The sequence below is a fragment of the Carettochelys insculpta genome, chromosome 1 (genome assembly GCF_033958435.1).
Source record: "Carettochelys insculpta isolate YL-2023 chromosome 1, ASM3395843v1, whole genome shotgun sequence".
Taxonomy (NCBI): Eukaryota; Metazoa; Chordata; order Testudines; family Carettochelyidae; genus Carettochelys; species Carettochelys insculpta.
This window is the reverse complement of record NC_134137.1, coordinates 226,827,671-226,842,340: the sequence shown is the minus strand read 5'-3', so window position 1 is coordinate 226,842,340 and position 14,670 is coordinate 226,827,671. Positions and strand designations below refer to the sequence as shown.

Below are 14,670 nucleotides of genomic sequence, written 5' to 3'. Positions count from 1 at the left end.
CACTTTTAAAGCGCTGCTGTGGCAGCACTTTTAATTTTAGAAGTGAAGACAAAGCCCAATAGAAATCTAGAATAGAAGTACTGATGTGATAAAACGCCTTTCACCAGCAGCTACAATCCAGGTTCTCATCTGTATAAGCATTTGCCAAAATATAAGCTTCCTTAGAAGCTTGTCTTTTGTTCCTAAAACTCAGAAATGTTTCACTGGGAGTGACAGTTGATATTTGGCTATCTTCACTTATGTGAGTTGTGTAATAGAGCAGGCACTCAGATACATTAGCTTTTATATATGTGTGAACTTGGGTTAATATTCAACGTGAAAAGCTCTTGATAGAGAACTTTAGTTGAAGATTAAATGGTAAAATAAGTCTCAAGTTCTTATCAGGACATGTTGCAAACTGGATTTGTGGATTGAAGTAGCATTTAATAGCGCTCTAGTTTGTTGGTTTAGTGTGGTGGTGTTTTTCCCTGAAGAAGATATCTGAAGAAACCTCCAATCGACACCTTGAAAGCAGGATATATTAATGTTATAATGTATGTATTAATATATGCTGAAATATGGAGAGTGAAAGTCAGAGCAGTTAGTGATTAAGACTTCTAGATTTTGTTTCCAGTTTTGTATTTAGCTTTTGGAATAAACTGAGCATCAGCAGGCTGCATGTAATACTTCGGACACTAAACTTTACAGAGTCGTTGAGAAATCCCTTGTTTTTTATAAAAAGAAGCACAAGGAAGAAAAATCAAGGCTATGTTTGAGATCCTTAAAATATAAGCTGATAAAGACACACTAGATCTTAGACGAGGTAATTAAATATTTTAATGTTTTAAGCAGCCAGGAACGTAATAGGCAGAATTATGAGTTAGTTTTCTTGTAGTCCAAGGAGAATTTCAAGGAGCCGAATAGATGTTAGTACCTGGCCCTCTGAGCTCTGTGGGGCTAGTGTGGTAGTCATCAGCTTCTAGCAGTGCTCTTGAATCCAGCTTTTGTTGCCCGGGTGTCTGATCGGATGCCCAGGAAACTTGCTGCTGGCAGAGAGGGCTGCAGCTCCGTGGCTAAGTTTACACTACAAGATACATTTTGAATTTATGGCAGTTAGCTCATTATTACATCACTGTCTTCACTGTAAATACCACTAGCTTGATTTAGGGAGCACTAATATAGATATCATAACATCGTCAAAATCGACAGGGTGTAGCATCAAGTTCAAATTTAAGTCCAGATGAAGGGCAGTGTGGTGAAAGTGCCACGTCTTAAAATCGAATTCATTAGCCTCCAGAGGTGTCCCATATGTATCCCATGATGCCCCACAGTGCTCTGCTCTGGCTGCTGCCGTCTCCACTGCTCTTCAGATGCACAGGTATTTAGGTAACTGATAGCCCACAAATTTGAATTTGACACCAGCAAACCTGTGGCTTTGGGATCATGCTTGTTTTCTTTCTTTGTGATCAGTGCTGTGAGTGCATCTACCCATTCAGAATAGACTTCAACTGTCCTATCATCTTCCGATCCACTCAACCCCTCTTCCCCAATGCGATGAGTGGATCAGGCACCCTGATAGTCAATCGGTGCTGCCCTCTGCCCCCATCTGAGCACCACCACTTCTTGAAATTTGGCAAGCACCATCCCCCATGTTGGACAACTCTGTGTAGTGTAGTGGGAAGCCAGAAATCTTTTTCCTAACCTTTTCTATTTCTTTCTTGCTTTGGCCCCCTTAACATAGGGAAGAGTGAGTGGAGGGCCAGTTGAGAAGACACAGACATCTTGCTGCACTTTAAGCCCATTGCAGACACCTTCTGCTTTTGTAAAATATTTGATATTTCATTTCTGAAAGTTAGAGGTTTCAACCCCATCCCATTTTGGAAGCCCAAAATCTTTTTCCTAACCCCCTTAATTCAGGGAAGAGTGGTTGGAGAGGAAGACACAGAGTGCTGCATGATCCCAGGGCACAGAAGCTGTGTAATGGACGGGGAAGCCAAAAAACTCTGCCTCCAAAAATCTTTTTTTTTTTTTTCCAAAACCTTTATTATCTTACTTTTTCTTCAAGCTTTGCATTATTCCTTTACTATTTTCAGGGATTGTATGTAATCAAGCAGGGGGAGGGGGAGCAGTGGCTGGAGGGCCAGTTGAAAAGATTCAGACATCTGCTGCTTTTTGCAAAATCTTTGGTAATTCAGTTACACACTACAGTTATAAAAATCACTTCAGTTGTAGAAGCAAGAGATATCAGTTAATTTGGTGACCTTTGCTGATGCCCTACTTTTTGTTCATTCCTGCTGGGAAAAATGTCCATTTGCATTGTCGTCATTCACCTCCTGTGCAAAACAGTGTGGGAAGATGACGACATCAAATACCCACAGCCACTTGTGGGGAATTTTTTCCACGTGTTACATCAGCAAAAATAACCAGAATTCTATGGGCTGAGGGAATTGTGTGATACGTTCCCACAATGCACTGCTGTATTGTGGGGATGCTTGGTGATTGAGCATGGCAGCAATAAGTCGACTGTGTAGGGAGGTGAGGATAATCCAGTTTGAATTTATAAAACACAGCCTTACAAAGTCGATTGTAATAAACTTGAACTTATCTCGCAGTGTAGATTTAGCCTGAGAAGAGGCATTTGGACAGGCCCCCTGAAAGCTTCTGTTAAATTCTGCTCATTTTGCTTTCAACCTCTAACATTTAATGGGTTCAGAATTTAACTGGCTTGTTTATAAATCATTTTCCTTCTACTCCAAATTTTTAATGGAGTTTGAAAACTTACCAGTTTAACCCAAGGACTTCAGCTTGTTAGCTAGAATGAAATATAATTGTACCCGCTCCCTGTGGCCCTCTGCCCATGCTTTTTATACAAATGAATGGCCTTAGTGTGTCCAGCCTAACAGCCAGCTCTTGCTTCTTGAAAGTTCTAGGTCTTCAATTTTTCAGGCAATTAGCTCAATTTTATAATGTCAGTGTCTTCACTGCAGATATCTTTAGGTCAGTTTTAGGGAGTGCAGAGGTCGACATTCTTACATCGACCATCTGAGTCCTCTAATGCCAAGTTTGCATTTAAAAGATAGAAATAATATAGGTAACAGGAAGCTTGGGAATTTTAAGTCATTTTCTTTCCAGCCTGCATGGGTAGCACACCTCAGGAGCCATCCGTTGTGTCTAGGCATAACATCCATAGCTATCACATCTCTGGCCATGTAATCTAGCCATCATGAGTACTCAAGAGGTCTTCTGATCTGAGTTCTGAGGGTCACAAGAGAGCTCCAGCATGAACCCATAACAAAATCCTGGATATTGTTGTTTGGGAAGAGGAGTCAGTGCTGGGCAGACTTTGAGTCCGCAGGCGAAATGTGGACATTTATTAAAAGACTTTGCTGGGGATGATGGCAAAATGTTCCTCCTGAGATGCACAGCAGTGCTAGGTGAAAGTGAAGGCGCTCCAGCAGAGCTATCAAAGTCCACAAAGCCAATGAGTGATTATGGGTCATCTCCCAAGACATGTCTGTCCTATGAACAGCTGGATGCCATTCTTGGGAGGGACCCAACCACAGTCCCCAGTCTTAACTGGGGCTCTTCAGGAGGTTGTACTGAGAACTCCAGTCGGAGCTGAGAGTGGGAGCAGGACGTGGAGGTCAGTGAATAGGAGGACGGCAGTAGTCTTCAGCGGAGTCCTGATGAAGCTGATCCTGTCAGCCCAGAGCTTTTCAACCTGCTGACTTCAAGTCAGTCTTCTCATAATTGGCACCTGAACCTCAGTGGACCAGCTCTTCTGGTGAGATTTTTGTTTAGAATGCTACAAGCAAGTTGTGGCTGGGTTTAAGGTATAGGTTTGCTTTTGTGGAGCACGCTTTTTCAACTCCTACTAGTGTGTTGCAAGTCAGACATGGTGGATATATGCCCCTTAGAATGTCTTATTAATATTTCTGGGGGTGGAGCACTTACCCTTTTTGGAGATCAAAATGAAGGTCTCAGCCAGGTACTCATTTTGCACAAGATTTTTGAGGTGGCCTGACTTATTGCAGTTTCCACGATTGCACATCTTGCTCTGCCAGACAACCAGTAAGTAATCTGTTATGGCGCCACAGAGCATTTTTGCAAATTTTCCAGCCCTGTGCTCACACAGTATGAGTATATTTTCTTTTTTTTACTCTCTACCATTCTTAGGAAGCTGATGTCTCTTTTGGCAACCTAAAGAAGCATGGGAATTTTGATTAGATTTTTTTTTTCCCCCCCCCCACTGCTTCTTGGCCATTTAAATTTCCCAGGGCTGCCTTGCTGCACCACATGTCTGGTGGGCTCTCCATCTCCCCCATCCATGTGGCTGGCAGGATCTCCTGGCCTTTTTCCCCTCCCATCACACTGCTAGCTTGATGAGGAGCTGCAGAGTTTTTTTTCCCCATGCTTTGCACTTTAAAGGGCTCACTCCACACTCAGACCACCATGCATCCGGTGGAATCAAACCCTTTTCGCCCCCCAAATTCTTTACAGTTTACACAGTGTTATTTTCAAACCCTTCTCCCCTGTCCCCATACACACGCCTTCTTAAGCTGGGAAGATCTTACCAGGTCCACAACGAAATGGTCTGGATAAGTAATAGTGTCTGTTCTGTGGAGGCCTTGGGTGAAAAATGTTGCAGTGATTATCAAACAGCCTGATGCATTCTAAAGATGAGTGCTTTGTGTCAACTGTATCTAGTTTTTGGCCTTCACTTTCTTCAGCAGACAGCTTCAATGCGGGAGAAAAGGTTGCCATGACGAGGAGAAGGAAAAGCTCCAAATGGGACCTTATTCTGCAGCAGCTGGAGAAGGCTGACAGCAGAGCCTCTGATAACCAAAAGCTGACAGAGAAGTAGCGCCAGAGCATCCTACAGTCCGGCAAAAGCATGCTCCAGTATTGGAAAGAGGACTTGACAGCCATCAGGAGCTCTGCCAGAGAGTAAACCAAGATCCTGCGTTCCATACTGGAGCTGCAGAGGAACACCCAATGCAGAACTCATACAGACTTCAAACCCTGCTGCCTGGCTTCCCCTTGATTATAGCTCAACCCCACATCTCATCCTCTTCACAGTCCCTGAATGCAGGGGGTGAGGCGGGGAGTGGAGGGCAAGGACAGTATCTCACGACCGTCATAACCTCTCCCCACTGCAGAAGGCTATTCCACCACTCCCGACATCCCTTTTTTTCCCTGTACCTTAACCCTCCCCCTCTCAATTAAAATATACTTTTTGTGAAAACCACAGTCTCATTTATTGGTTCACATGAGGTGGGGTGTACACATAATTGTGTGTGCGTGGGGGGGTATCACACAGTTAAATGCAGCAGAATCGTGGGCTGTCTGATCATTCATAAAGCAATTTTTAAAAGCCACCCTTTTGCCATTGCTCTGCACATGCTTTGGTGAATGCCCTTGTGTCTGGCTGCGCGTAACCCTACTCATTGCATCTGCGTCTGCAACCCAGGCTGGCATGAAATTCTCACCCATTGATTTGCAAATATTATGGAAAATATAACATGCTGCAACCACAGTGGGGATGTTGGTTTGGGAAAGGTCCAAATGTGTCAAAAGGCATCTGAATCTAGCTTCTAAACACCATTTCTACACTTGCTTAGTCTGTAGTTGAAGCATTCCTGACTGCAGTCCAGGTTCTGTGTATAGTTTCATGAGCCAAAGGAGCAGAGGGTAAGCAAAGTTGCCCAATATCACTATGGGCATCTCCATGTTGCCAGTCTTGATTTTCTGGTCTGGGAAGAAAGGCCTATCCAGGAGTTTTCTGTACAGACCTGAATTTCTAAAGATGCATGCGTCATACACCTTTCTCGACTATCCCACATTGATGTTGGTGAAACAACCTTTGTGATCCACCAGTGCATGCAAGACCATGGAGAAGTATCCCTTTCAGTTAATGTATTCTGAGGCCAGGTGGTCCTGGGCCATGATGGGGATGTGCGTTCCCTGCATCACCCTACCATGGTTAGGAAACCCCCTGGCAATAGAGCTGTCGAGTATGTACTGGACATTTCTCAGGGTCTTCTGCATGAGACGGTGACAGATTGCATTGTCTACCTGCATCACCACACCCACCACTGTACATCTGCTCAACCCAAATTGATTTGCCACTGACTGGTAGCTGTTGGACATTGCAGACTTCCACAGAGCGATTGCCACTCGCTTGTGAATTGTCAAAGAGGTCTCATTCCGGTATCACTGTACTTCATGGCAGGGAACAGCCAACCACAAAGTTCCATGAAAGTGGCCCGGTGCATGCAGAAGTTCTGTACCCACTGCAGGTTGTCCCAGGCTGCCAAAACGATGCAGTCCCATCAGGATGTGCTGGTTTCATGTTTCCTGAAATGGGGCTCCAATGTAAGCAATGAATCCAAGGTAGCCAGCAGCTCTAAATTTCTGGTCTCCAGTTCTTCAGTACATCAACCAGTTCATAGTCTTCCTGCAGATCCATCTTATCCTCCCACTACCTTTGTCTAAATAAATACTCCACAGTAGTTTGGGAAGTGGCCACAAGGCACTGTGCAATGGCTAGAAGCAGCTGAGGATTCATGCTAGTGCTGTGCAGCAGCATGAGTGGGGCAGACTTTGGAAAACAGCCAGAAAAAATGGTGCACTATCGGCTGCTTATTTTCCAGCAAGGGTGGCAGGGTGAGTGCTTTGCATTCTGGGATGACATCAGACACCCACAAGCACTTGCATGGTTTTTTTTTTTCCCTATAAGCCGCTAGCACAAAAACCCAGAGTGCAGCAGGGCAAAAAGCACTGTGGGATAGTCTCCAATCTGTACCTCCTTGTGCTGCTGTTTTCCTGAAAATGGCAGCTTCTCCACTTGGGCAGTCGGCCTTATGTCTCATGCTAAAGCCCAAACTACATTGTGTTCAAGTTCACACCGTGGAAAGCACATGCTCATCTACCTATTTTTCCTTTGGTTTCCTGCATTCAGCCTGCCAAGGGAATGCCATTCCCAAGCCATGTGTTCCAGCTCAAAATGGAGCCTGGCAGCATGGAGTCAGCGCCTTGTATTCCCTCTCACGGCAGAGTCAAATAATGAAAATGTGTGCAAAATTCAACAGTTTGCATCCCTGGTTACAGGAAAAGAGGTATGGTTAGTATTCTGACTCTAAGTAAATAGTTTCAGAGCAGTAGCTGTGTGAGACTGGCATCACACAAAACAAGCAGTTCTATAGCACTTTAAATATTAGCAATTTTATTTATTAATTAATCTTCTTATGTGAGGTAGACATGGGCCTTGTATGTCCATAAAGGCATTAAATCTACAGCTCCTTGTTGAAGTATAAATGCTCCTGCACCACTGCGGTCTTCTAGGGACAAAAGTTTTACCTTAGGAATAACAAAGCTCTTAAGCAGGCCTGTCCTCGCCTATTGACAGCCTGCCAACCTTAAACAAATCCTCACCAGTCACTACAAATCACAAACCAGTGACTCTAGGCCTGGAACCAGCCCGTGCAACAGTCCTCACTGCCAACTGTGCTCACATATCTACACCAGTGACATCATCACAGGACCTAACACCAACTATGCCATCAGGGGCACCTTTACCTGCACATCTACTAATATGATATATGCCATCATGTGCCAGCAATGCCCCACTGCAATTTACATTGGTCAGACTGGACAGTCTTGCTGTAAAAGAATAAATGAACATAAATCAGACATCAGGAGCGGTAATGTACAGAAGCCTGTGGGGGAACACTTAAATCTCCCTAGACACTCAATGGCAGATTTAAGGGTGACAGTCTTGAAACAAAAAAATTTCAAAAATCAAATGGAGAGGGAAATCTCTGAGCTGCAATTTATTTGCAAATTTGACTCTAACCATGGATTAAACAGAGCCTGGGAGTGGCTCGCAGGTTACAAAGGCAGTTTCTCTGCTCTGGGTGCTAATGTCTCCCCATTAGGCTCTCTGACAAAGGCTCACATCCTCCTGTCTGATCTGACTTTTTTTTTTTTTTTTTTCCTCTTTTGATAAGTACTGTTGATACTAGGCCATTTCCACCTGGCTGAATAGACCTTGTCAGCTTTGGCTATCCCTCTTACTGGGACCCCAGTCTTTAAATACCCCTCTGAAACAACCCCCTCCACTCATGCATCTGATGAAGCGGGTCTTTGTCCATGAAAGCTTATGCTCCAAACTGTTAGTCTGTAAGGTGCCACAAGACTTTTTGTTGTTCTCAAAGCTCTTAATGGCTTTTTTGCATGCCTACATAGCGAAAGCAAATGCTCTGCTCTTTGCAGTTTCATCATGTCTTCAAGGGAATAACAAACAGTATGTTTGTTGTGATCTGTGGAATAGCTTTACAATCATTGCCTGGTATCGCTTGAGACACTTCTGTAGCAGTTCTGTGGGGGACCATCTGGATTTCAAGAAAGATGTGGAGATATTGGAGAAGGTCCAGAGAAGAGCAACAAAAATGATTAAAGGTCTAGAGAACATAAGCTATGAGGGAAGACTTTAAAGAACTGGGTTTGTTTAGTTTAGAAAAGAGAAGATTTAGAGGGGACATGATAGCAGTTTTCAACTACCTCAAAGAAGGTTACAAGGAAGAGGGATAAAAATTGTTCTCCTTGGGCTCTGAGGACAGGGCAAGGAGGAATGAGTTTAAACTGCAGCAAGGGAGGTTTAGATTAGACATTAGGAAAAAGTTCCTAACTGTGAGAGGTGGCTAAACACTGGAATAAGTTACCTAGGGAGGTTGTGGAATCTCCATTGCTGTTGATATTTAAGAGCAGGTTAGATAGACACCTGTCGGGGATGGTCTAGATGATGATTGGTCCTACCAGAAAGGCAGGGAACTGGATTTGATGGCCTCTTGAGGTCCCTTCCAGTTCTAGTGTTCTATGGTTCTGTGATTAATCATTTGAGTGTTTCACGACTCTGCCCTTTGCTCTGTGAAATAAAGCTGTTCTTTGTCTCCGAGACATCCACATCAGTGTAAACTGAGAGTCCGTGCTGCCTACAGGAGACATGATGGGGATTACTATCTAGCTCACATCTAACTGTCCCCCACTAACTTCTCCAACACCATGTAGGCATTTAAAAGGTACAGGAGAACTGCAAAGGCAAACCTGGAACGTAATTTCCAATCTTTCCCAGCCTTCGGTGCACAGTGGCAAACCCAATTTATATCAAATTACCAAAAAAAAGGTGAGCTTTGCAACTGCTGAGGTAATAAACAGTTTCTTTCTTCTGAGCTAGAAGCCTTTGAATGGCTTCCTTAACCAGGGAACGAGAGGGTAAGTCCAATTGTCCTAGGATAAACAAAGCAATCACCACATTCTTTCGGACATAGTGATCTTGGGAGCAAATTACCCTTTATCTGCTAAGATAAATAGAGCTGAATTTTTTGAAAGGTGCTACCTGTGAGGACCCTTCTAGGGTACTCTGCATTTAAGTTTAGAAGCTTGCTGCAGAGGTCAGTCAGCTCTTCAAGCACTGTGGAGGAATATCTCTGTTTATGAATTCTGACCCCCTGGTGTGGGGAAGAAAGAGAAGGAAGGAAGAAATAGTCATGTGGAGCCCATCAGTTTCCCTAGTCCAGTGTGTGTGTGCAAGCCATTAGTCACTTGAGTTACCAAGCTTTATAACCCAGTACCTTATCGCACACCTACATCAGTGCCCACAAGTGAATTGGTTGGCTGCATGCTACTAGCATTCATTGTTGGCCAGCTTCCCACTGGCAGTAGCAGACCTCTTCGCCATGAGCATGGGGCACCACACATTGGTATGATGCCTCTGCAAGACTGGGGCTAGTTCAGCACATATCTCACAAAAAGCTGCAAGTTGCTAGCGTAGTGGTGTGAAACGTTGGGTACGTGTTGCTGACAGTAACTCAAAAATGGCGCTCGTCCAACCAGAAAGGAAGTATGTGATGGACATGGTAGAAACATAGGTTTAAAAAAAAAAATCTGAATGCTCCGAGCTTTTGCTACTTGTCCTACAATACACTGAGAAAAATCTGAGGCTGCACTGTGCTCAGCAGAGGATCGGGAGATACCCACAGAGAGTGCCATGCATTTAGCATGTGGCAAGCTGCCTGTGTGCAATTTAGTTGTGAATTGAAAGAGCATAGTCATCCCAGGCATGGTATTAGTGTGACTTGTGTATTGCACGTTAAATAAGGCACATAAAAACAATCTGACATAAATACCTATGTACATGAGCCCTTTTTCTCCATCATCTGCTTCCTCTTTTCTCTCTCCCTGAACCTTCCTGTCTGTCTTTTTTTTTTCTCTCCATATGTATTCTAACGTCTCAATTTATATATTTTTTTTTCCTTGGCTTCCTGCCCTACTTGTAAACACCTTTGGTTAGTGACCTGCTTTTTTTTACATGTCTCTTGAGAAGTGCTTGCCACATTTGTGCTAGTAGGTTCTCAAAGAAACTTTTTTTTTTTTTTAAAATCTCCTCACTCATCCTTCATGAACCTGAAAAGTTGAAAGAGTAAACTAAATCAGTGGTTCCACCGTCCAGAATGATGACCAAGTGAAAAATCAAGCTGCTCCTCCTCCTCCTCCTTCCAGCTGCCCTTCAGCTGTAAAGGAGAAAACTGGAATTCATATCAGGGTGCTATCTGAAGACCTTGTTTAGTGGTTCCATCTCTTCTAGCTAGTAGCCAAACTGGTCTTTATAAAACCTTGTGTGTTCCTGCCTCTCTTGACTGCTCAAAGGGAGAAGAGCAAATTAATTGCAAATGATAGTGACATTGATCTGCTTCTGTATGTTTTGCTGCTCCTCCTCACGGGGTTGTCTGTAGCAGCAGTGAGAAAAGGAGGGCTAGATTCTGCAGAAAGTGGTGGCACGTGCCTGGAAGAGATTATTGCCACATGTGAATGGACTTTTCAAACTCACATTTTAAAAGAGCCATGCATACTCCTTGGGCCCTTGCCCTCTTGTTTAGCTCTCACTACTTTACAAAGAAGGGGAGTTAGGATATCCTTCAGAGTTAAGAAATTTTGTAAGGTAGCAAGAGCTTTAAAGGATTACCAAGTAGCTTGGGTACCTGTGAGTACATCAGCTTTCCAGAATGCAAGGCGCTAAGAGTAGGGGTGGAGGCTCATTCACCACATAAGTGACTTCTAGGACTGGGAAGAAACTGGCTCGTAAGTGAGACAGTCGTGAGTTTGTGTGCTTGACTTACTTGCATTAGAGCTGAATGTTTGAAGAGTGTAAAACAGTGCAAACATTTTTGCTTAGCAACTTTGCTGACAGCAATCCAGTCACTGCCTATGAGCGCTATATATAACTTTTTTGTAAGTATATTTAATACACAAGTATCTAAATTTGTGGGTTTTAGAAATGGTACAATTTCTGAAGGAAGGGGAGCAAAGACTCCATAATAATTCTTGCAGGTTTCAAAAATAATGTAAATGGATAGTCTTAAAATTCTGTAATGTAAAAATCCATTGCCTTAACTAAAATGACTACAAAGTGTATAGCACAAACTTATTCTTATTAGAAGTGTGGGTGTAAGAAGGAGCATTTTGTCAAAGAAGATTTTTGCATTGGGAATTAGCCAACTACTGGTGTAAGTAAAGCAGTGCAAATGTGTAGGTAGGTGAGTCAAGTTGTGATGGTCTAGTTTGTATAGGTACATCTTAACTTAGTTTCAAATAGTGGTAAGTAGCAGTGGTGCAAATTGTGGTTAAAGTGGTTTTTATCTGTCTCTGGTAGTGGTTCTGGTGCAGCTAAACTGGTTTTTGGGTGCTGAGGGCTGAACTTGCTGTTATAGACAAGGTTTTCAGTTCTTAATGGATTGCTGATTGCAGTCTTAACCTATGGGGTTGTGACAAGTGTTTCCAAAATATTTGTTTTGTATCTAGAGGTGCATGTTTGAAGGAAAGAGTTCTTGCTCGACTGGCTAAACTAGAAACTTGTTTGCTATAGTTACAGGAAAATACAGGTTGAACCTCTCTAACCTGGCATGGTCTTGTCTGGCAAAATCCATAATCCTCCATGATTTTAGTTAGCTGGATGACCACTTATGGGTATGACCAAGTTTTTGAAGACCTGATAAAGTCTGTTCGTAGCCACCAGTCCTGGCTGCCGGTGTTCTGTGCTATTATTTATCTGTAATTTACCTTAAATATCTTGTAAAAGCCCAGTAAGCTGTGGAAGTGTTGGCAATGCTGTTAGACAATATTGACCTCCCTTGGTCTGTCAAATTCTTTCATTTGGCACCAGTCAGGTCCCAAAGGTTCGGGACTAGAGAAGTTCAACCAGTGTTGGGAAATGGGTTGTTTATTTCAGTATAAACAACAAAGTATATGACATGGAAGAAGTTAGAAACTGGTACTCCGGTACATACGTCTCACTGAATAAGTTCCAGACAATGTGTTACATGTTTTCTTTGTATGGTGTCCTTTCCTTTTGTGTTAATTCAAACTGAGTAAAGTCACCCTGTCTCCAGTGACAAAATGGCTGATCTGCTCACTCATGGATGTACCTTAATTCCATGTTCTCCGCTTTTCTAGGAGACAAAGATGGCAGCAAAGTGACTACGGTGGTGGCAACTCCTGGACAGGGTCCAGACCGACCACAAGAAGTTAGCTATACAGACACCAAAGTGATTGGAAACGGATCTTTTGGTGTTGTGTATCAAGCCAAACTCTGCGATTCAGGAGAGCTTGTAGCCATTAAGAAAGTTCTTCAGGACAAAAGATTTAAGGTGAGATTTATATAAAACTTAGATTGTTCTTTAATATTGTTGTGTATTTCTTTTTTCTTATTGCACATTCTTTGGTGACTTGCTTTTCACTGGAGTACATAGGCATAATAATGTACCTTGAACCACCGTCATTATCATCATTTTGCTTGGTACATAGTAAAAAGTTTGAAGTTCTGATTTGAATGTTAATGCCGTTTCTTGTATCAAAGTATTTGTGCTCTCAGGTTGGGCTCAAGTAATAAACAATTCACCAGGGGAAAATAGGGAAAAGATATTGGCTGAAATTCCTTTTTTGACATAAGGAGACTGCCCTGATCATTAGTGAAAATAAGAAATTGGGTGAAGGGTGGTGTGGCAGCAAGAGTCGTCAAGCTACATTCTAGCTAGCTATATCTAAAGTGTGTGGCAGGCCCTTCTCATATAGCAAGAGAAGCCCCCGCATCAAGTGAAAAAGCAGCAGACAGAATGACCAAAGGGGGAACTGGGACTCTTTGGGGGCTAGGTGCTAATGGACAGTGGGCCTCTAAATTTATTTAGTCTATCAACTTCAATATTAATAACAAAACCAAAAAAGCTAATCCATCTTCCTCAGCTTAAATGCACTCTCACTATGGAGGGAGAAGGCAAGTAGTGGATTAATTGGGACAGGTACCGCTCAGTATAGTGTTCAGTGTTGCAGCCATACTGGTCCCACAATATCATAGGGATAAGGTGAGTGAAATAATGTTTTTATTTGACCAATTTCTGTAGGTGAAAAAGACAAGCTTTCAAGCTATACAGAGTTCTCCTCAGGTCATCTTATACTGCACACACTGCTTGCTTTGTGATTAAGTGATGTATGCTGAACCTGGTGCAAGCAACTCATGGCCCTGGGAGGAGTGGTATCTTGATGCTCCTATTGTCCAGCAACACTTGAAACAAGAGATGGTATATGTAGGTACAGGATCACTCTAAATCTTGTTGGCATGATCCAGATACAAAGATTTCCAAGACCTAATATAAGCAAAAAGTGAAAGAGAAATGGTCATTTTGGAAAAAAAATCAAGTTTTTATCTTAGTTTTTCACCTCTTTGTAACAGCAAATATAGACTGGCCTGGGAAGAATCATTCTTTCTTTCCCCCCAGTTTGCTTATATTGTCCATTTGGCAGTTTCATTGTTGGTGGTTGTACTTTGTTTCCTGTTGTAGCATGCTGACGTCACTGTCCAGGACTGCTGTGCCAGAGCTCACGTACAGGCTCTTCCTGGGGCCCAGCAACCCTGTTATCAGTAGTGGCATCAGCAAACCTGAATGGTACTGGTTAAGCAAAGGCAGGCTTGCACAGAAAGTGGGGATAGAAGGATATAACTCTGTAAGGAATCTTGCATCACTTCAAAGCATTTTCTTTCAAGTATTTTGAGTGAGAAATCATACATGTGACTTTGCCTCCTTCTGCTGTGTTTGAGCCATTCTGGAACCTTTTTACACATATAGTAATGGCTAGCTAGGGAAGGCATGAGAGCAATGAAGAGAGAATTCTGTAGATTAGTATTAGTATTAGGCAAATGGTGAATCTAGTCTTTCTTGGTAGAGGTATTAAAATCCCCTTTTCAGTGTTCATTTTCAAGGGAGGCTAGTTAGCTGTTAATACTGCTAATGTATTTGTAAGATGCCAGGTGGTCCATTGGACCAAACTCTTTGCTGTGTTACACTCAAGTTAAGAGTCGGAATTTGGCCCAGAGTGCTAGTTTCAGTGGGTCACGCTAGTAAGATATTAGCAGTAGATACCATTCTGACCTCATCTTTTATTTATAAATCATCATGGGAGGTGGGATTGTATGATGTATTTAAACATAGGTAAAGTGATGCAGAACAGTAATGTTTACAGATTATAGCTCTAAACTTTTCATCTTCCTTAAACAATTAAGAAAAAAATTGTAGCTTTTGAAATTGACATCTGTATTACCTGTATTTTCCCTTGTTTAATCAGGAAAGGCTCCTGATTTCA

The 14,670-nt window shown here is 42.7% G+C and overlaps 1 protein-coding gene across 5 annotated transcripts in view; it reads left to right on the top strand.

Annotated features, from left to right (window-relative positions):
- GSK3B (glycogen synthase kinase 3 beta) overlaps positions 1-14,670 on the top strand; it is a 248,952-nt gene that overhangs the window by 71,290 nt on the left and 162,992 nt on the right. For all 5 annotated transcript variants that reach the window (XM_075000576.1, XM_075000572.1, XM_075000574.1 and 2 more), the window contains exon 2: positions 12,490-12,683. In XM_075000576.1, coding sequence (XP_074856677.1) covers positions 12,490-12,683 — 194 coding nt within the window. The remainder of the gene's footprint in view (positions 1-12,489; positions 12,684-14,670) is intronic.